Source organism: Falco peregrinus, chromosome 6, assembly GCF_023634155.1.
Source record: "Falco peregrinus isolate bFalPer1 chromosome 6, bFalPer1.pri, whole genome shotgun sequence".
In the NCBI taxonomy this organism is placed as follows: Eukaryota; Metazoa; Chordata; class Aves; order Falconiformes; family Falconidae; genus Falco; species Falco peregrinus.
This window is the reverse complement of record NC_073726.1, coordinates 35382721-35405110: the sequence shown is the minus strand read 5'-3', so window position 1 is coordinate 35405110 and position 22390 is coordinate 35382721. Positions and strand designations below refer to the sequence as shown.

General features: G+C 40.2%; 1 protein-coding gene across 1 annotated transcript in view; it reads left to right on the top strand.

Moving 5' to 3' along the window:
• Positions 1-22390, top strand: part of TPH2 (tryptophan hydroxylase 2) — a 62136-nt gene that overhangs the window by 4684 nt on the left and 35062 nt on the right. The window contains exons 3-8 of the mRNA XM_055807162.1: positions 2611-2794; positions 2903-3003; positions 6152-6219; positions 11499-11695; positions 13382-13517; positions 18970-19096. Coding sequence (XP_055663137.1) covers positions 2611-2794; positions 2903-3003; positions 6152-6219; positions 11499-11695; positions 13382-13517; positions 18970-19096 — 813 coding nt within the window. The remainder of the gene's footprint in view (positions 1-2610; positions 2795-2902; positions 3004-6151; positions 6220-11498; positions 11696-13381; positions 13518-18969; positions 19097-22390) is intronic.

The following is a 22390-nucleotide window of genomic DNA, read 5'->3' as shown; positions in this document are numbered from 1 at the left end:
TGCAGAATTGAATAAAAGTAACAAAATTTTATGGACCATTCAACAAAGCATTTTGGGCTTGTGAAGGGTTTTCTGGAATAAGATTTAACAGTAATGCTGATGTTCGCACCATTTGCTTTAGATTTCTCATGTGTGATTCTCAACACTGTAAATAACATTTGAAGTTGTCTGTGCAGGCCACAATGAAAGGAGGTGCTTTCAGAGAGCAATTCAGAATCTAAATTACATACAATCAGGTGACGGTGGCAGCATTGCTGCCGGACAATGTTTGGTCATGAGGTTAGATGCACCTTTAAGTGCTTGAGGGGTCAGGGCTTTTTGTGTCTTAACCAGAACATAAATTGTGAGGTTCCTGTATAGATCCCCATGCAATTGGTGGTTTTCGGTCAGACCGCTGGTACTGCACATAGTCTCCTTGCCTTATTAAGAAATTGAAGAGAGCTTGGAGGCATGCCTGAGGATAGTTAAAGCAAAGTGGTACTATAGGAGTCTTAAGTTGTTCAGTCTGTGCAGTGAAGAGAAAATTTGGAGGTGGCTTGTAGCCTGCCTCGAAGGCCAAACCATCAGAGGGGTAAGTGTGGGAGCACTGGGCAATACCAATCCTACCTCATGGGAGCTGGCTCTGGGAACAGATTCCCAAGGCTGATGTAGATACTTAGATTCCCCAGCCAAGGAAAAGAGGTAAGTTGGACCCAGGGGAGGGAGGCTGCCAGGAAGCGGGTGTTTCACAGAAAGTGGGGAAGCCTAAGTGAGCTAATAGGAGTTGCAGAAGGAGTCGTGTTTTCAATCCAGCTTCTCTCCAAGGGTTAAAGTGTCTAACTGCAACTCTGGCTTAAATGCTTGAATGGGTTTGTATCTGAAATCTTGGATTTACACATCAACTTCCCCTTCTTGGGAGCGGGTATATAACTCACTGTGGTCTCTTAAAACATGGCTGGAAGATGTTGCAGAGATACCATCCCCACTCACATAGTCACTTAACAATTTGAGTACTGTGAGGGGGAGTGCAGGGTTTTGTTCTCTACTCGACCTAGGGGAGGTCAGAGTGAATTTGTTACTTAAGTGGGCTAGCTAAGGAGATACGCTGTATATATATATATATATATATATATATATATATATATATACACCTTATGGAATATGCCAGTGAAATAGTTACCTACATATATCCAGAGGTGTAGAAGCAGAGACTGCTGGTTGGCTGTACCAGAGGGGACTTTAATCTGAAATGGACATTTATGTAAAATACAGCAGAGAAGTGGAAGTACAGGCATGGAGCTGTCCCCGTTTGGAAGTCTGTAAGGGCCCTTTCTGAGAAAAGGCTTTGTTCATTGTCCGGGTGCCAGGCTGCAGAGTGATTATGCCTTAAAATGTAGTGAGGAAACAACTAACACTAAATCTGGCTCTCTGAGCTCACCTGCAGATCAATTCTGTGCACACCTGTCTGCAATGAGGGGCTGTCCAAAGCCTCCCACAGCTTAAGTATGGGGGGAGACCTCCTCAGATGAGCATGGAGGGAGTAAACAGCTCAGCGCAGTGTGAACTAGCTGCAAAGGTGCTTTGCTGCATGTAGGCATATTCCATGGCAGAACCTGGGCGGATTAGCAATTGTATGTAACCAGCGCTTATGTATACAATAAAGGATCTCACTTGGGGTCTGTGCCTTCATATGCCACGGAAGTAAAAAAAATGTTTTATTGGCTTCACTGAGTAAGTGAAAGAATAGTTGTGAAAAGTAACAGATAGTTTCTGTCTAGCAAAAAAAAGAAAAATTGGAGTCAGTAGAAGTATTAGTTGAGAACAGTCACTTAGTCCTACCTCCTGTTTTGAAGCAAGGCTCTCGCAACACTAGATCAGGTCAGCCGTAACACATTACGGTTATCTGTCGTTGTATGACACCCTTGGCAGACCAGTAGTTGTGGTGTGAGAGAGACCCCACAGGAAAGTTTTCATGCTAGAAGTACGTACACACCCATGTTTGTTGCATCGTCGTTTAATTTTTATGGGAACATTGTAATAGAGAATAAATTGAATTAAGTTTTAATTTTATTACGGTTTTTAACTATTAACACTTTTGATTAATGGTAATTACTGCAACAAAGATGGATGAGGATTGATACACAGTTATCCTCACTAAAACATTATCTTCCTCACGTGTTCATAAGAGGTACTGAAGTATTACATGCTTAATAGCATCAGTTTAAAGAAGCACACTCAAATCTAGTTAAATTAATGTTATTATTATGCATATTGCCTAATTAAATTGCATTAGAATTTAGTATTTATAGCAAAGGTAAATATAAAATTGCATTAGATTTTTTTTTCTTTTTGAAAATTATGTTATACTGTGTGAGAAGTTGTCTTGGTAGATAAAATTAAATCATTAGTTGACTTTCTTCATTAAATATAACAGTTTTACTTTCAGTATACAGATGTTTCTGTTGTCAGTGTTTATTAAGCATCACTAACTAATTGTGTAAATACAAAGTGAGTACTTTCAATGAAAACACCTTTTAATAACTGGGAAAAACTTCACTGATGAATATGCCATCACTATTGCCCTTCTAGCTGGTATGTCTGTATTTCATCCGTTATTTCATCTTTCCACAGGAAAAGCATGTGAGTATGGTTCATATTGAATCACGAAAATCAAAGAGAAGGAACTCGGAGGTGGAAATTTTTGTGGACTGTGACTGCAGTAAGAAAGAATTTAATGAACTAATCCAGTTGCTCAAGTTTCAAACTAATATCGTGTCTCTCAATCCACCAGAAAACATCTGGACCGATGAAGAAGGCAAGGCTGCTTTTGTATCACTTGGTTTAGATACTGACAAATGTTTTGCACAGGTATCTCCATAGTCTTACACTCCGGTACATTCAGCTCACATTCTGTCTTCTACAGATCTTGACTGTGTCCCTTGGTTCCCCAGGAAGATATCCGAATTAGACAAATGCTCACAGAGAGTTTTGATGTATGGATCTGAGCTGGACGCAGATCACCCTGTAAGTGTGACATGAAATTGTCTTTTAGAGTAGATAATTTGTTTGGGTTATTTGCCAATCAAATAAAAAGCCTGTTGACTGCAGATTCTGAGTACCTTTTTGAGTGTATGCTTTTCAGAAGGTGAGGATTTAGTTCTCTTCAGTAATTTCAGTGAATTAATTTTCCTTTTCTGTAGTAGGATACCCAAAAAGGAGGTCCTCCAGAAAACTTATTCACTGTTTAACAGCTTTGTCCCCTTTTGTACTGCTTTCATTTGTTTATTTTTTAAATTATCTAGTTAATAGAAAGGTTTCAAAACTTAAACAGTTTAGATCAATGTGACTGTTGGTTCTGCCACAAGTAGCTCTTAGGTAAGAACTGAGAGTAACCTAGGTGTCAGAGAAGAAAGAATCATGAAGGAAGACTTCATTGGGTGCTGAGGAGGTAATTACAAAATAAAACAGAGCAACGTGTTCCTGTTTCTGCATGAATGCAGCAGATGGGAAGGTATCTCACATTGTTTCCTGACTTTGGTGACAGGAGACAAGCCAGTGTCTCACACAAGCTGTATCTGCAGTAGTGCCAAATGCTCAAGGCAAAAGGCAGGAATTGCCTTTTTTGTTATTTGTTACTGTTTCATTTCTTTTGGCTGATGCCCACAAATGCTTAACCTCTGAGTCTTTAGATGCCAGATGATTGCAAGCATTTGTGTTACAATATTTTTGCTTGTTATAAATCCAGGTTTCTGCCTTTGGACCACTTGATAGATACTTGTGGTAGCTAGTTGTGTCCATTCTTAAAATAGGCTGGATTAAAGCGGTATTGTAGGAAACTTCCAGCTGAAAGGAAATAGGTAATGAACTAAGATATCTGACCATAAGATTGTCTTGTAATAGCATGAGATTAAACTCTAGCTGGAGGCAATCGTTTCTGGTTTTTTGTCACACACATTTTTGTCGGTATTGTCCAAGATGGTGAAAAACAGCCCTGTAGAGTTCGTGACTGCAGGAAGATCAGTTCGGTGTAGGGGACTTTCTAGTGATGCATCTGTGTACCATGATACTACAGTGCCTGTGTGGACTCCTCCCCGGTGACTGTTTTGGCTGAGGAGAGGCAGGTACTCCTGGTGACTCTGGGTTTGGGGCTCTACGGCAGCGCAGAAATGGCACTCGGACTGCTGCCTTCCGTCCTGTGCTCCACTGTGCCTGCAGCGGCCGTGCTGTGGGGGAGCTCGGGCACAGACCATCACGCCTGTGCACACAAGCAAACGGACATCACCACAACGTCCCTAGCAGCCCCACTGCCTTGTCTCTCGTGTCACCTGCCCACGTATCAGCTGCAGTACTCTTCATCAGCTCACTCGGTTCCCAGCCATCTCTACCATGTGTGAGCCCTTCCCACGCTGTGGGCCCACAGTTGGGGAGCACCTTCCTGGATCCTGGTTTCTGCCATGTACTTCTTGATGACACACTAGGATTTACCTCACATTTTCTCAGAATGGAAAAGTCTGTTGATTACCTTCACCCATTAGCAGTAATTTGGTTCAAACGAGGCTGTAGTGGCAGCTCATTCTAGCCTGAGTTGATGACTGTGACGGGCCATTTGATACTGTTTCATGTTCTGAGCTGCTGCCTTCATTAAATACTTGAGTGCTCTGCTGAAAATCTGCCCTCGGTTTTACAGACAATGAAAAAAGACATTTGCATTATATGAATATATATTTTACACTTGGGGGAACTCTTATAAACGTAATTTACACACCATTTGTTAGCCTATGCAGCATACTAGGTATTAGAATTGTGGGGAAAAAACTGCAAAATCTGTGACTGGCCTTTCAAAGGCCACTTCTGGTGCCTGCCCTGTTCCTTAGCAGTGGTGTGTAGGTGCCAGAGGACCAAAGAGAATTACCGTATTACAGAACCAGCATAGCACCACTTCAGCAGCATAGCCCTAACCCACTCCATATTGGCTAATGCTTTCAGTCTCAGTTTCACTACACGTGACAGGCTTTTAAATCCCCTGTGCTGTCCTCTGTCACTTTCAGCCCTTGAATGGTCTGCAGCTGAGTAACTCAATGCTTATGTCAAAAGGTATTGAGCAGACAGGGAGACTCCCCCAGATTACTGCAACTTTTTGCCAGACAAAAAGCTTTTCTGTGTAGGAGCGGAGGCTTGAAAGTTTTCTGCAGTCCTCTGGCATCCTCCCTTACCCTGCTCAGCAGCGCAGCTTTGGTTATGGGGCAGTAAAATGCCTTCTGAGTTTTCTGGAAGCTCATACAAATATTTCAAATCAAATGACATTATCTTTTCATTCCCCTCAGTGATTTGCAACTGTGTATGTGAGCAGTAAGGAAAAAGAGTGGTTTACATTTCAGCCCTGACTAGGGGAAAATTAAATGTACTTCCTGGGCTGCTAACTGAGGAACTTAGATAACTGTTTAACCTTTTTCATCTTCAAGAGGTTGGCAGTTCTGCCTTGTAAATGGATAGCTCTTTTTGTAGTCCAAAACCTGATGTGTCTACATGTTTTATAGGTGTAGAAGAGATCTTGGTTTAGTTTTGAGTAGCTCAAAGGGCTGTAACTGGCTGGTGTGTGTTATGCAGCTCTTTTGTGCCTAACGTGGAAAAGGCATGAGCCTACGGTACCCCATAGAGCAGAGCCCTGCCTCTATAACTCAGATTGGAGCAATATGCGTATTTGTGGCTGGAGGCTGACAGTTCAGTCCCTGATGTATTGGTTAAGGTGGCAGCTGCTGAAGGTAGCATCTTCAAAATGAATTGTGTATGAACTCCAGGAGCTTGATTCTTCTAGTGAACAAAAATGTATTAAGGATAGGTAAATTACTCTGCTTTGTGCCTGCGTATAGATTGCCATTCAGATTAAGGAGAACCTCAGTGAGATGAAATGACAAGCAAAAGGTTTCCCTTTTTCAACGCCTTGGATGAATGACTGTACCCATGCACAAAACTGTCATGTAAAAACTCCTGTGGGACTTTGGTGGGGGGGAAAAGTGAAGAAATCCTTATCTTCTCTTGCATTCCAGTAGGTAGTGTTAATCAAAATACAATATGATTAGGTACTAAATAAACACTTTAATGATTTATTTTATCATTCTTACAGCTAATTTTCTGTTCTTATTGTAAATTACTCTCCTTTTCCTTGCTTAAGGGATTTAAAGACAATGTCTATCGACAGAGAAGAAAGTACTTTGTGGATGTTGCCATGAGCTATAAATAGTGAGTACTGGCATAATTCTTTCCTGTGCTGCTGACTAGTTAGAATTCATGCTCTACTTAATTCTGTAGGTTGAAGTTTAACAGTAGACAAAGTCATCCTTTAAATTTTGACTAGTTTAGTGTAGGCTATAAATGACAAACCTGATGCTTGAAATCCCGTTACATTTTCGGTACAGATACAGGTGGGTAAAGCACTTGAAAGGTAAGCACCGTCTTTTCAGCATTTTATTCGTAGCTACGTAAACTTAAGAATCTCTTTTACAAATGCTTGCATGTCTTAATGACCAACGGATGCACTGCTGAATTGCACATACCTAGCATCCCTATTTAGTTGGACGAGCTCACTAAAAAAATAAATTATTGTTTTCTTTTCATGTGCTTACTATACTGGATGCTGCAAAATGCCATTTAACAATTTTGCCAACACAGCTCTAAATTTCTCAGAATTCAGTCAGTGGATTTCTCTCTAGTTAGTGGAGCTGGTGCCTGTGGACAAATGTACTGCATGGGTTTTCTCATTTTGATTTTTTTTGTTCCATGTCAAGTCAGTATTTTCAATTTTCTACCATCCCTGAGAGTTAGGAAACTTTCTGTGCTACCTACAAACACCTGCTGTGTTCCAATTTTCTTGTCACAGAAGCATTCAACTAATTCTTATCATACTCCATGTTTTATTTGCAACAGGCCTAAGCCCTCATTCTGAAGGGAAAGGACATACTAATTTCCCGGTCTTTTCCATTTTACCACACTTCTTTATCATTTTTCTCCTTTGAGATTTCTACCTCCATTGTTTAAAGAATATAAAACACAACAATTTTTTCTCCCTTCGTAGGAGGCATGTCCTGTAAGGAAGCAATTAAAAAATGGATTTTTGAAGGCTTTTCAGTTCTGGTCTTCTATTCTTAATATAAGGCTAATATATGGGCTGCAGAAGGCTGGGGGGATGGGAGGATTAACTCTGCTTTGTGACCATATAACCCTGAATATATTTCTCCTTTACTTTTGTCCCATTCCTGTCGTTAAGCTATTACCAATCTAATAAATATGTAAGTCCTGGTGTTGGTTCCTCATTCTACTGCCCACAGTGGCATTTGTTTAGCTGGCTGTATGTGACATTCACCCAACACACCGAGCTGCTGCCTGCTGGGGGCAGGGTGCTAGCTGGTAGAGAAGCTTGTTGGGCTGACCAGGTAAGTCCTAAGCTTAGCCAGCTTTCAAATGTAAATCGAGACAGGTTTTTTTTGTTTGTTTGTTTACAGCTGATTGATTTATTATCTTTTTTTTTTCAGTCTAATGCTTGTGGTAGAGTTAGTGCTTCTTGCCTAGCATTTATTGCAGTGTGAAATGTCAAGCAGGTACCTGTGGATGAGGGCAGACTGTGTGCTCGTAGAACTCTTTCAGTAAGTTGGATAGTTCTCCATTTACCTATGGTGGTAGCAGCAGTGCCATGTATTTCACAGCTGCTAAGCGGCTGGAAACAGCTCCCTTCTCCCTCTCAGCTGCCTAAGTGCACTAAGCAATGGTTGGCCTTTTGCTAAAAAGGGTTTTTTTTGCTCTGAAACCAGTGACAAATGTCTTTTCACAAAAATCACATAATCCTGCATATTCCCAGAAAAACAGATAAAGGAAAGGAAAAATGTTTTCCTTCTTGAGATATTGAAGGTTCTTTAACCATTTCTGCAGGCACATTACAAAAATCAAACTACCCAAGCCAGAGGTTATCTGGGGGCCAGGTCTTGTGCTTCAGCGAAACTGCTCAGAAGTGCACCTTCATCCTGATCTTTTCAAGCCTGAAAAGTATTTCAAACTCTTCCTATTATCATGGGAAGAGGGAAAAAAAGATGCTTTGAATGTTTTCAGCCAGGGACCACAAAATGACTGGGAGGTCAGTTTTTAGGACAGTTACCTAAGATGTAGCAGTCTTGTTCGTACTCCTCAGGTCTCCTGCAGTGGTGATCTTAACCCCAGGGATGTGCCATATCTACTGGGCCGTATAGTCGGTCTGTCTCCAGGTGTGCCTGTAGACAGCCCAGGGAGACATCTACCCTCAGCATCCTGAACTCAGCCTAAGCCATGCTGAGGAAGGGCAGATCAGCTCAGGGGGGACTCTGTGCTGCTACAGCTAAGCCATTTCTGTTACACATGCTGGGGAACTCAGAATTAATATAGATGTCTCGACACTACATTGCAGTGTCATTACATTCTCTTCTGTGGTCTAATGACTATTTACTTATTTATACAAAAAGAACAGCTCTGTTGTAAGGACTGCTTCCCTCAGGGATAAATTGAGAGCATTGTCTTGAACCTCTCAGTGTTTTCCAGGTAAGTGACCTTCCTAATAATTTACTGAGGCTTGATGGTAATGATGAAAATTTCTACTTTTCATTTTCCAGTGTAAGAAAAAAACCCAACCAACACACTTATTTCCTTAAAAAAAGTAACGAAGAGATTTGGCTGCAAAGAACTGGCTGCAAGGAATTGGCTCTGTAAAAAAAATGTTGAGTTGAAAATCCCAGATCAGTATTTCCTTTATGAATTGCTGCTGTTCTATAGCGATAGATGCTCTGCTTTGCTTGAACATAAAGAGGCCTCTGTAGTGGAGAGAAAGAAAACCACTAAGAATTAACTTGAAGGAGCAGATACTTGCTGGTGCTGGGTGTTAAAGGGAAAGACGTGTTAATAGAGCACAGCAGTGAAGATCAGCTTTATGAAATAAATGGACCAAAAAAAAAATATTCTTCCCTCCTTCACTTAGCTTCTATCCAAAAGATAGTGAAAATGTGTTAATCTTTCTAATTAGTCCTTTGAGACTGATAAGGTATTGAAAAAGTGTTGAGAAAATTAAATCTGGAGGAAAAATACAATATTTAAGAGGGAATTCATAATATGAGTTGATAGCTCATGACCATAGCAAAATGGAAAGACCCTGTTTTAATAAGGTGAAATAAAAATTCAGGATAGGTTAGCTTGTAGAGTTATCTTACTCAGCCACAAGAAAGCTGGCTATGCAGGCTGGCCATTTCTGTGATTTATTGTAATGTTTGAGCGCAAGGCGGGTCTTGGTTGTTGAAACAAGAGGGTGAGAAAAATGAGATTTGCAGAGCTGGGAAAGACATAAGTCCTCCCTCAAGTCTGGTTGCCTTGATGTTCTTGATAAAGAAAGCACTATCATGATCAGCTCTCGTAGGCATAAATCCTACTAAGGAATTAATGTTCAGTGAACCTTACTTCAGTACTAATGAATTAATTGAAACAATAACTAAGTTATAAACCTTTTAGTGAGCAGCAGCCAAGCTTCAGATCGTTGATTGTGTTTATACCTCTCTAGTGACAGGCTAAATAGAAACCTGAATTTTTCCACCGGTGCACACATTTTTTTCCTCTTTGCTGGTCCAGTGCTGACCCGTACGGGCAGCATCCATAGTAGAGGTCAGGTCTAAGGAAAAGGGATGAGGCTACTGCACAATATTCTGGCAGCTCCAGGAGGATGGAGTAGCAACCTGCTTGTATCTGTCATGTACGGTACAATTCAGAATAGCTGTGTTATGCTTTCCATGAGCTGGCGGGCACTTTAAGGCTGATAAAGTGTAAAGGCGAAGACAGATACTGGACCTGAAGGACTGACTTCCACCACAGAATGGGCACAGAGCCAGCGCAGCTTCTCTTGACGAGAAATGCTTCACTACACGTGTTGCAATTCTTGTCATGTCTACAAAAGAGTGGCTGAAGGGGAACTGGCGGATGTATTGGATGTTCAGTGAGTCCTCAGCAAGTATGAGTACCTCATACAAAGTAGCCTTTGACTGGCAGATAACTGCCATGGATCAAAATCCATTGATATAGTGAAAGGCAAGGGAATTAAGTGTTACGTTTTCAATAAAGATGAGGGGACAACCACAATGAACGTGGTGCTGATGATCCTCTCTTGTGCATGTAGGGATTGCACAGCAGCAATCGCATGTGACAAGAGGGCTCATTCCTTGTTGCCTTGTATGATGGAGACAGGATTATGAACTGAGCAACAACCAAGGTGGCGAGCCAACCCCCAGCAAGAGCCCAGCACTGCAGTTCTGCTGCAGTGGGATTCCCCATGCCCACTGTGCCCATTCAGCTGCTGTCTGCGATACTGGGGAAGCTGCAGCACTGGGCTGGGAGCACCTGTGTTGCCAGCCTTGTGGCAGGGGAGTGGGAGCTAGGGACTGGTGGTGTGGAGGAGGATCCTGTGAATCCCTTTGCCAATCTGTACTTCTTTACAGTGCAGGAAAAGAGGACACCTGAGGAGAAGGCAGATTGCACAGCTTACATACTATAGATTGTGAACACTGAATATTATAAAGATTATAAAATGAGATGATGGCCCTTGACCATGGCATGGGAAATGCCTGACAGCTAAATACAAGGCAGTGCAAACTGGAAGGAGCGCTTCACACCCTTCACACTGTGTCAGTTTCAAATTAGCTGTAACCACTCAAGGCAAATCTTGGATGTCAGAGATGCATCAGCAGGTACCTTGGAAAGCTCCTGCTTTGCAATTTCTATACATCTGTATAAGGGGGAAGAGGCAGAGGGATGGTGCAGAAGAAAAGATGTGTTTAGAGGCTTAGTTTCATCTAGGGTAGGCTGGCTGTTGGCTCTGATGTGAGCTTCCTCATGATGTAGTCCTGTATGCATTTGGGGTTCCAAACATACCCGGACATGTAAGCGACAGTCTAAACAATAAATATATCTATATCTATATTTTTTTTTTTTAATTGGATCCACACATTTCTAAACATCTGTGTAATTGCCTAATCTTCCTTTTGTAAAATGCTAGGTAATGATGCCATGTGAGTATTATGTGTTTTAAAGAATGCATTGAGCATGCAGTCTGCTGATGATGTTACTGAATCTACAAGTTAGACTGAATCAGGATCTTCAGCTCACCACTTGCAAAGGCATCAGTGGCAATAAATGGAGAAATATTACTCTGGTATAGGAACTTGGCATATAAGAAATCAATCTTTTTGCTAGCATATATGCAAAGATTAAGAAATAATCTCATTGCTTAATAAGAAATACAGTTCTTAAGAAATGAATGGAATATGTGCAATATCACATCAAGAAGTAATTCTAAGCAAAAAGCATCTAGCTGTCATTTTTAAGGAGTTTTTAATAGCTTTAATGTGCTCCCTCTGCCTTTGCTTATTTAAATAATCCTTTTCACAGAAATTTTGCCATCCACAGTCTGTCTGGAATCTTGTTGTATTCACATGTATTTTTTATTATTTTATTTTTTACAGTGGTCAACCCATTCCTAGAGTGGAGTACACCGCTGAAGAAATTAAAACATGGGGGGTGGTTTTTAGGGAACTCAGTAAACTCTATCCCACCCATGCTTGTCGTGAATATTTAAAAAACTTTCCTCTGCTGACCAAGTACTGTGGATACAGGGAGGATAATGTGCCTCAGTTGGAAGATGTTTCTATTTTTCTTAAAGGTAAGATTCACATTTGGCTTGTCAGTAGATACGGTTTCATGAAAATGCACATTGAAGGAAGAGTCCCAGCACTGTTAGTGGACTTTGGTTTAGCCTGAAGTATCATTCTGTTTTTGACACTGTCCATGGCAGAGAGTTTGTTGAGTCAAGACAGTTTAATGTATGTATTTGCAAGGATGAAGTTGTAAGGAATTAAACAGCTGAAGATGTATCACATGATATTACTGTGCATAGGGAGGAAAGTCCTTCAGTACCACGAAAAGGAAGAGCAGTGTTAACTCTGCAGGTAAAAGAGGGAATAAAATGCCAAGATAACTGAATTAAAAGAGGAGAGCAGGTCTGGCACATTGTTTTACAGTGTGATGAATATGAGGCTTTCCTGAGTGCTCAAGACCTCATGAAGCTAGTCATTATATTTGTATGTTGAAAAAAATAAGTGGGACTCCATAGATGATCTGGTACTTCTCTTTCATGTTATTTTTTAAGGGATCAGTATATTACATATTTAAGTTTGAAAATACCCTGGTTTTTAATCTGTAATGGAAGTGTATCCCACATGGAAGAAGTGGCAGACATGAACATCCTAGAGGAAAAGCCACCAAAGAGTTCATTTAAGATTTGCATTTCTCCTCAAGGGTCACATCAGATACGTGTATTTGTTCCTTGATCCTCTTGCTCAGAGGCTGAGGAACTATGATACTGTAAAGATGGCTGTTTGGAAAAGAATGTTATGTGGTGTTAAGTGTTATGAGAAAAATTAGCAAAGTGTTTTGCCCCAAATATGTACAGAAAGTCTTTAGCTAAGACAAATACAAAATTTCTAATGAAAGGCTTGCTTACTTCAGTCCCTGCTTAATCTGTAACTCTTGTTGTGAACACTTGCATTTACTAATAACTGGCTTATCAGTCTTTTAATTCAATTATGTCCTTCTGGGTCTCTCATATGTTGTATTATGGTCTCCAAGGAACTATGCCAAAGTGTATAGGTTCTTTCTCCCTAACTAGAAGCTCAAAGCTTCACACTGCTTTCAGAAGTATGTTTTCAGACTAAATACAGCAATAGTAGTGTGCATTGAAGAAAAAATTGGAACGTTCTCCTGTAAACACTTGGAAAGAATAAAGAATGAGTTTGAGAGAAATGTGCTTTTCAAAGTCACCGAGTCTGAAATCATTCCCCACTGGGACTCATCTGACAAAACCCCACTTTGTTAAATATTTAAATGAGGACCTTAACAGTGAAAGTCAGTATTTTACTGTCACAAACAGTTATTTTATCTGTAAAAATAAGGACAGATTCGATTTAATCCTATTCTGTTCTGTTAGTTTTTAATATATTTTACTGAAGTCATCTTCTGTTTTGGAAACTTCTCTCCCATTTGGTACCAGACATAAACCCCAGATATTCTGTGATGTGAGAACGTCACTTATGTTACCTTACTGTCTTTTCTAGACAAAGGTATTTGAACCAACTTTGAAATACCTCAAGCTGTTTTCATTAAACATATGCTATCAATGCAAAATAGTTCTTGTACATGACAGGTGAAAATGATGTGTGGTGATCTTCAGCCAAGATTCTCCATGTCTCCATGCGTCTGGTCGATTAAGAACAGCAGATCATTACCTGTGCTCAGAAACTGATGTAGAGATATATATAATAATGGTCTTTTATTATCTCCTTCACTTCAGAAAGGTCTGGCTTCACAGTGAGACCAGTTGCTGGATATCTGTCTCCCCGAGATTTTTTAGCTGGCTTAGCGTACAGGGTTTTTCACTGTACTCAGTACATACGACATGGCTCAGATCCTCTCTACACACCAGAACCGTAAGTTCCTACATTTGCTTTAATGCAGAAAAAATACACTCACTAGATTCTTAAAAGACCCAGTTGGATTTGCCAAGATTGAAAAGAGTAACCTTTCTGCAAATGTAAGAATCTGCTTACATCATTGATGACAAAATGCTTTACGTTGGTGAGCCAGAATTTAATTCAAAGGTTTCTTTTGGACTTTTTCCAGGGGTCTTAAATAACTGGATAATTTATATGGTGGGTCAAAAAATTCTGTCTGGATTATATTTCAGTAGAAAATGGAGTTTTCAACTAAACATTTTGAAAAAGTGTCTGAAATTTTATTTTCTGTTGGACAACTAAGGAAAGAAGTTGGAAAAAAAGCCCTGAATCCTCTGAAAAAAAATTGCTTTTCGAATTATGGTCTGGTTTTCTTGTGTCCCCATTTATCTTTTTTGGGCCAGACTCCACAGCTGAACTTCATTTCTCTCTTATACCGCAACGCAAGCAAGTAATGAAGCACCATCCTCTCACTCAGAGCGGTATGAGATATGAAGCCTGTTACAGGGAACATGATAGAAATAAGAGACACTTTGATTATGACTTTCATGGGACAGTATTATATCTTTTCCAAAACAGAATATTGCAAGTTTAGATGAAATATTTTGGCATTTGGTCTCTTGATGAAAAGCAGGGGGAAAAAAAAAAAGATCGAAGTGATTGTAGTTTTTGTCGTGTAATATATATGGTGTGCTCTGTGTAATAATAACAGAACAATACGTGTCAGTTCAGTAATACGGAGGTATTTTTACCAAAGGCATCCATTGATCGTGTAACCACAGGAATGACATTTTTGCAGTGAATCAGTCATCAGGCGGTTAGCATGAAATTGTAGCTGTTGTTTAGTCAGCTTGGACTATTTGAGTGTATTTTATCTTTGCCAAAATTTACACAAAGGATTCGTACATATATACTCAGCTCCGGTCCTGTAAACATTTGGACCCATGCCTAACTTTGATTTCATGAACAGACTGCCAAAACTATGGAGTAATATTTTTGGATATAAAAGAATTACTGGAACTGTGCGTTAAGCTGTATCTCAAAATGCTCTGACGTTATTCCGGCAGGAGTCACCAGGTGGTGCTGTTACACCCTGAGCGACTTTCCCCGCACGTGAACTGGGCAAAGCGTTTGCTGAAATGCTGAGGCTGGTTTTGTCTGTGTGTTTCTTTTGGGAAAGAGGTGGTAAATCCTTGAAGGAATTCACTCATTTCTGTAACCCCTGTAATTGGAACTTTAATCTCTTAAATCTGTAGGCTAATTGCTACAGTCTAAAACCCTGAAAGAAAGGCTTGGATATAGGATGCTGGACCTCTTCTGGTCTGTCTGAAAATACCTAGATATTTCAAAAATAGAAATTATACTTGGGAAGTACCAGGTTTTGCACCAATAATTTCCTCTTTTATGGGAAGCCGGTGTCTCAGATTGCAGCAGCTGCCAATGTTCGGCAAAAGAATGATGACATTTATTAACTTAATACAAACTAGAAGAACAATTTCATCTATTGATAAGGGGTTTACATACAGAACTCTAACAGGAACAAAGGAAGAAACATTTTCCAGGAAACAATTAAGTACATCTGTACAGCTTTGCTGATGCTGTCTGGTTCCTTGATTTGTATATTTGAGACCCCTGTAGTTTTCAGGATGCTGCTTACATTCAGAATTATGCAGTGTATCATAGCTGATCCTTAGTAGTAATGGCAACTACTTTTTTTCTTACCTTTCTGGTCATGGTGTCTGGAAAGTCACTGTGTAGTAATAATAGTTCAGTTAGAATGAAGATTTTTATTCCTTATTTGGACTGAACTTAAAAATCCAAGTTACAGTCTTAACACCTCTAAATATGACTAACGGGAACTAGATTGTCATTTTCTAATGATGTTACTCTCTTCTTGCAAACCTACCTGTTCACATAAATTAATTAATGTGCTGACTATCAGGAACTCCCTAGGAAAATCTTGAAAACCCATTTTTAAATGAGGGGTTTTTTTTCATAAGATAGAGCGTATAGTAAGTGTTATCAGAAATGTAGAGTGAAATCCTGGCTTTCTTTTGCAATCAACGGCAGAACTAAATTGACTTGAGTGGGGACAGCTCTTCATCTTCCGCAGTAGCTGCAATGCTCTGAGTTGTGCTGGTTGATATATGGGGCCATAATGAGGTTTGCTGCAGGTCCCTGGCTTGGTGAATGTTGCATTTCAATGATATAAACCCGGTAAAAAGACTCCCTTTGACTTCAGTGGGCTTTCCATCAGATTTAACACCCAGGCTATAGAGCTAGATACAAATTAGAGAGTTCATTTGGTTTGATCTGTATCACTACTATATGCACTATATGCATTTTAAAACATTTCTTCCTGAGTTTCATTATGTTTCTACTACATTCACAGAGCTATATAGATTTCCTCTGCTCTGCTAACTAATTTACTCCAAGAAAAATCTTTTGCTGTGAAAAGTGCATTACAAAAATCTTATTTTCTCTAAGCAATGTGTGAATAAATTAAAGGAACTTAATTATTTTCTGAATAAAACAAACCCAAAGAATCAAGCGAATCAAGCCTTGGTAGTTAAGTGAAGAATTATATTGTTTAGACTATCTGTAAAGGGCCAGACTGGCAGGGAAATCTTAGAGACTCCAGTGACAGTCCCAAATGCTGGTTCATGGTTCTGCCTGGAAGTTTTAGTTGTTTGGTGTTTTTTTTCTTTTTTTGTTTGTTTTGGTTTTTTTTTCTTCATATGCTTTCTGTTTCAAGCTCCCCTCTTTATATGTTCAAAATACTACTTTGCATAGTTTTAATGGAAGAATCTACAAGATAAAGACATGAATGAAATATCTTCTGCCTCATCATCCTCCTCCCCTTGCCAGGAGAAACAAGTTGGTGGGGCTAGACTTTGTCTGTTCCCATTGTGTCTGCAAGGGTGGAAGTGACACAAAGAGCCTGTGTCCCACTGTAGAACTAAGGATAACGTGTCCTTGCTTATTTGTTTCTGGGAGTTGTGACTTCAGCACAGGAAAATAGAGATACCACAGGTACCAATAGTAGTGATACTGCTGTAGAAGCCCACCTGGAGACAAGTGTGCTTACCTGAAGCCAGGAACTTGAAGCCAATCCCACTCTTATCTTTGCTTGTATTTAAACTACTGATAGGAAGTGTAATGTATCTGGACCAATGCAGTGCAGCATAGGTGAAGTGCTCAGCAATCAGTGTTGATTTCTCCACTGAAGATGAGAACTGCAGTTAGAGCTCTGAACTTCCAGAGAATGGGCTTTGTGGCCCATTTCTGTGTTGGAAGGTGATGGTTGGAAGACGCAGATTCCTCCAGTGGATTGCTTGTCACTGGGAATCCTCTGGGTGTATCTGTCAGACTGCAAATGCCATTTTCCCACTGTCTTTTGTATTGTTAGCAAGCTAAATTTTGCAGGAGATGACAGAATAAATTGTGACTGGAACTGAATTAATTAAAGAAGGGTCATTAACCTTTGATGATTATCCACTCAAGTGATGCAAACCATCTCCTGAACAAAGAGATGGGAATCATGCAGAGCCAGCCAATTTTTCAAGTCTGAGCTCCAGTGAGGAACGAATACTAAGTTATGGGTCTTATGATAGGGAACTTTGGTCATTTTGCCAGATTCAGAGCATCACCAAAGGGGTGTGGAGGTCATAAAAGAGAAGCCTTCTTACCAGCTGCTTTTGAAGAAATTGGGAATTTCTCAGGCTCTGAAAGGACATGCAATGATGTAGAAAAAAGGGAGGAAAGGTCTTTCAGGAGGAAGGACAAGCTTTACTAGGCAGTGGAAAACAAACACAAACAATTTTCCTTATGTAGGTATGATGTCTAATACTGTTCCTGGCCAGCTGTACATATCAAACATGTTTCATGGGTGCTGACTGAAAATATCGGCACACAGTAAACTTGAGCGCTCAGCCTATATTGCTACAACTGCATCACCAGTCAGTGTCCATGGACCATGTTTGTTTTATCATGTCGGGTGCAAGAGTATCTGTTTACCTCCCCAGCCTCTTTGGGAAATCTGTACGTCTTAGAAAGCAAGAGAAATGAGATTTGGTAATTCCTCTGTACTGTTGAATGAATTACTCATATATGAGATTGGCTAAAACTCGTCATGCACAACTTCAGAGCAGTGCTTGTCTCACCAAAAAGTGCCAATATAACATGAGGAAATGTTGTCAGGCATCTGTCAGTGGGGCCATCTGGGCTGAGAAGAGAGACTTGTATGTAACCCTTGAATACTGGAACTATATTTGATACAATTTTGGTGAGGCAATCTAGTAATTTCAAAAATGCTAATCTTAATTTGCATGCATTCAGAAACTACTACCTACTGCTATCTACCTGGGCACAATTGTTGAAGATTTCTTGGTGAAGAGTACTGAGTAAGGAGACTTTAAATTACATAGAAGGTTGTTTTTCTCTTCATGATTTATATGAAGTGTCAGGTTCTGTGTCTTTTAAAACAAAAATAGTTTATAAAAGACAAATTGGATGATTTTGGATAGAAGGCAGAAAACTTGATGTTTTTTCCCTGCCTTTAAAACATTTGTTTACAGCTTGAAAAAAAAAAAAAAAAGAAAAAAAAAAGAAAGTGTCTTTGAAGAGACAAAAGTAAGGGAAATGTCAGATCTGATTTTTAAAGTGAACTTCACTACCAAGTCCATTATTTTCTGTTAGCAAATGCACCAAAACTTTCAGAATTGTTTGAGAGCTTTTGTAGATGATGCATGTGCACTTTCGTTATGTTGGTTAGCAGTTTTTTGTACACTTAGGTCTGCACTTTGTCATGACTAACAATGCACTTACAGGTGTGGACAGCAGTTCTTTTTGAAATGATTTGGGTTCTTTGCTTTTTTTGAAATCTACTTGGTGAAAAGTGGACTGTGTAACAAAAGTACCCAGTAATAACAGTAGAAACTCGAGACTAAATTAGAAATTAAGCATGCAGAAACCTCTGTAAATATTGTCCTGAATTTCTAGTGGCAAGTGGCAAAATGTTTGGTTGTGGAGTTGTACCCAGGTGCGGAAAGGGGAATGGAGAAGAGGAAGGGGGAATGTGTTGGATTTTGAACTTGCTACATGTTCAAAGAAATGCTGAAAACAGTCTTCATGGTACTAAGCCTGGAATACAGCAGTGATCAGGCCCTCCCACTCAGTCTGGAAATGCTGGGGAAATCGTGGAACAGGTGGGGTTAAATGACATATAACCCCTTTAATAGAAGCAAATGTGTATGCTTCTACAGAACAATATACAGGGAAGAACTACTGCACCATAAAAAACATGTTTCACGGTAGGTGTTTTAAAGTAGCAGTCAGACCCATGTAAAATGGCTTATGTTAAATTAATTATGGAATGATTATGGCATTTATTTCTGTAATGACTCTCTTTTAATTTCCATTCCCTTAGGGATACATGCCATGAACTCTTGGGACATGTGCCTCTACTTGCTGATCCCAAGTTTGCACAGTTTTCACAAGAGATAGGACTTGCTTCACTGGGAGCATCAGATGAAGATGTTCAGAAATTAGCCACTGTGAGTCAAAATCTTTTTGTAGCATGCTCTCTCATCTGTCCTCCTCTTTGGTTGATGAAGTGACATGCATTGTCTTGTTAGAACTGACTGCATTTTCAGGTTGCAGATGACTATGATGTGACACAGACCCTTAGATCACAGAGCTTTAGGTATTTTTCCATTGTTTTTAATAAGACTAAAGCTGAACACACGAGTCTTCAGGTAGTCAGTTTTACTTTTTATATGCAATAACCACCAATTTTCAGGGCTAGCTGAGATGGATGTTGTCTACTTTAAGGTGCTGAAAACAAGTAAGCAAGGTAATCTTGAAAAAAAGCCAGAACATTTTGGTGTGTGCTCTCACCTCTACTTTGTTAGTTCCTCCACAGGTGGCCACTTTGGCTCTTAGCACTGCTGTTTTGCAGTTGTTTACTGAATTGTCGCGTCTGGTGGATATTGAGAAGATGTTGCATCCTTGCTACTGTTTCTGTTGAGAATACCTAGTTACTAAGCCAAGCCTGTGCAGCAGTAGATTTAGAGAGGTCAAGTGCCTCAGCCAGTGGCTGTGAGATGGATTCTATGTTGCATCAAAAGATGCACATGCCAGTAGATAGTGTGAACTGGAAGAGGTTGGGTTTAAAGATGTAAGATGCTACTGACCACCTGACTGGAGCCTTCTTGGCCCTTTGTGAAGGACTGTTGCGTTGCAGTGAAGGGCCCTGTCAAATTGCCAGGACTCTCAGCTCCTGCCCACCTGTCAGCCCTGCTGCATTGCCATTTCCAAATAACTGATACGCATCCTTTTGCATCATGACATAGGTTAGTGATCCCTGATCTATACCACTTGCTTTGTTCAGTTGTTTTAACTTACTGTATGCTTCCTTTTGTGGATCCTCTTAAAACTAATGCTGCAAATAATTTAAGGAATTATATTGTATTAAAAAACAACCCCATATTTAAATATTTTGTCTCATGAAAAATTCCGTGAGATCCAGCAGAAGAATTGGTTATTTTAAAACTTATCCAGCATACTACTGCTTTTCTGCAAAAGAAGTGCAGTGGGGGTTTAAAGGGTTGGAAATAACATGGAAATAACATGTTGAAGGTAGGTTCAAACCAGGTTCAATTAAACTGTAATAGTTTTGATGCCCTGGCTTAGCAGCGGCTTAGAGTCCCATCTGCTGAAAAAGGTGTTTGTACACATCCGTTTGATTTTAATTCTGTAGCCCTGCAGAGGAGGCTACTGAATTTATTTAGTCAAACCAGCCTCACTCCTTAGACTGGCTCAATGTCTTACTTACGGCCAGTTCCTCTCACATGCTTCAGGGTATGTGCGTTCCTTGATTTTCTAGTAGATGTCTACTGAGAAGAAACTGTTGTTTGTACAGAGGAATCATGAACATTGTGTGTCTGTTTGCACATTTGCTGGGAAGGCACTTAGCAGGAAGCAGACCTACCTTGTCATGACCTGCAGCCTCAAGAGAAACTACCTAACTGGCTGTCCCTGTAGGTACTTCGAGAAAAGCAGTATGGCCAAGTCTTTCACCCAACATAACCTTGGATGACATGGGCCTGTTGCAGAGGACAGTGTTGGCACTGATCTGTTTGAGGAGAGATATTAAAGTGACCTCTGAATATTATATAAAACGCTTTTACTCATCCCCCTCACAGAAGTTCCCAGTTATGACTGACTGTGTCATCTGAACAGTGAGTTGCTCCTGAATCACAAAGCCAAAAATAAGACAGCTGAATCACTTTCCCTTATCACACTGAGAATTTGATATCTGAGTCAAACTTGATTTCTCCTCCCATGCTTGAAATAGCTCTTTCAGGTGGAAGAGACATTTAGAGAGAAACTTCAGGTAGCCCAGGTGGTGTTATTTTTTGTAGAAGCACAATGAGTGGCTGTACTCCCCTGGGGCAGGTGCTTGACAAATACAGAGATGTTACTTGCCCTAAAATTTGCAATGTAAACAGTCAACTTGAGAGCAAGTAGAAAGAACATCTCTCAGCAGTGAGGGTGAGGAGGCCAAGAAATTCATTCAGCTGGGCACCAAATGTCACCTGAGGTGCTATTAACTGACTTCTGCAACATTCGGTCCCATTTCCATCCTAGAAAAAAACAGAGACGCAGTGAGCTGAGAAATGCCAGCCAAGAGTCTTAACACAGAAAAGCAGTGCAGGTTCCATTGAGGCAACTTCAAAGTAAATAAACAAATGAATGGAGAGAGAACATGCATATTAATGAGCTCGAAGCAATATGCCCAAAGCAAGCTTGCCATTAACACGACCTGTTTCAAAAGATAGTGACATTAACAGCTGAGCCATTACAGGGAGGACAATGGCTTTAGGAAGAGAGGAAAACGCCTCTTAGGGATTCAGACCAGAAAGGGAAGGATTATTACAGGTGATTTTGTAATCTTTTGTTCCATTCTGCTCTCAAAAACCACCATTTATTTGCCTTGATAGATCTACTCTTTGTGCCCCACCAGTCCTGAACTGCAAGGGAAATGTGCTGATGTTTATGTCCCTGCAGAGCTGACACAGTAGATGTTGAGCAAGCTGGAGCCTGGTCCCTGGGCAGACTACAAGTGTTTGTTAAATTGCAATTAGTCACATCTGTGCAGCCCCACTGAGAGCAGGGATTAAGTAGGAGAGCATTGCAGAGGCCCTGGTGCTGGCCAGCTGGAGGGAGCAGGGCAGCTGCAGCGGAAGAGGGCTGAAAAGAAAGGATGAGAGCTCTCCTCATCTTCTTGTTTGAGTCTGGTAGTCAGATGGGGGCAAGAAGAAAGGAATCACTTTTGCTTCTTTTTAACCTTAATCATTCTTACCATGAGAGAGGAATATTGAAAGAGCCAAAAGACTGTCTTTGCAGTGTTTTTTTGAGAGTTGTACAATGTTTTAGGTCAGTAAGAAAGAGGAAAGATAAAAAACCCAAGTGACTGAGAGATATATTACTGAAACAAAACAAAATATTTGCACAATCCACTTTTTTTGCTTGTAGTAAGGTATGATGTGGTGACTGTATGAGGAAATACAATATTGGCTGTGCATATCTGGGTGCTAATTATTATCATCGTCATCACTAATGTCTTGTGCTACTCTGTGTGACTTTCTAAACTGAGTTGATTTTTCAAGCATGCCTGGTCTTTCTACTTTCACATAGTATGAAAATAAACAAAGGCAGTCTTCTGCTTACTTATCAAACCGTAAGATGTAGGGAGCTCTTGACATGAGGTGTTTCAACTAATGCATATATCATTTACAACATGTTTAACAGCACATAATGTAAGGTTTTGTCAGGAAAATTGTACA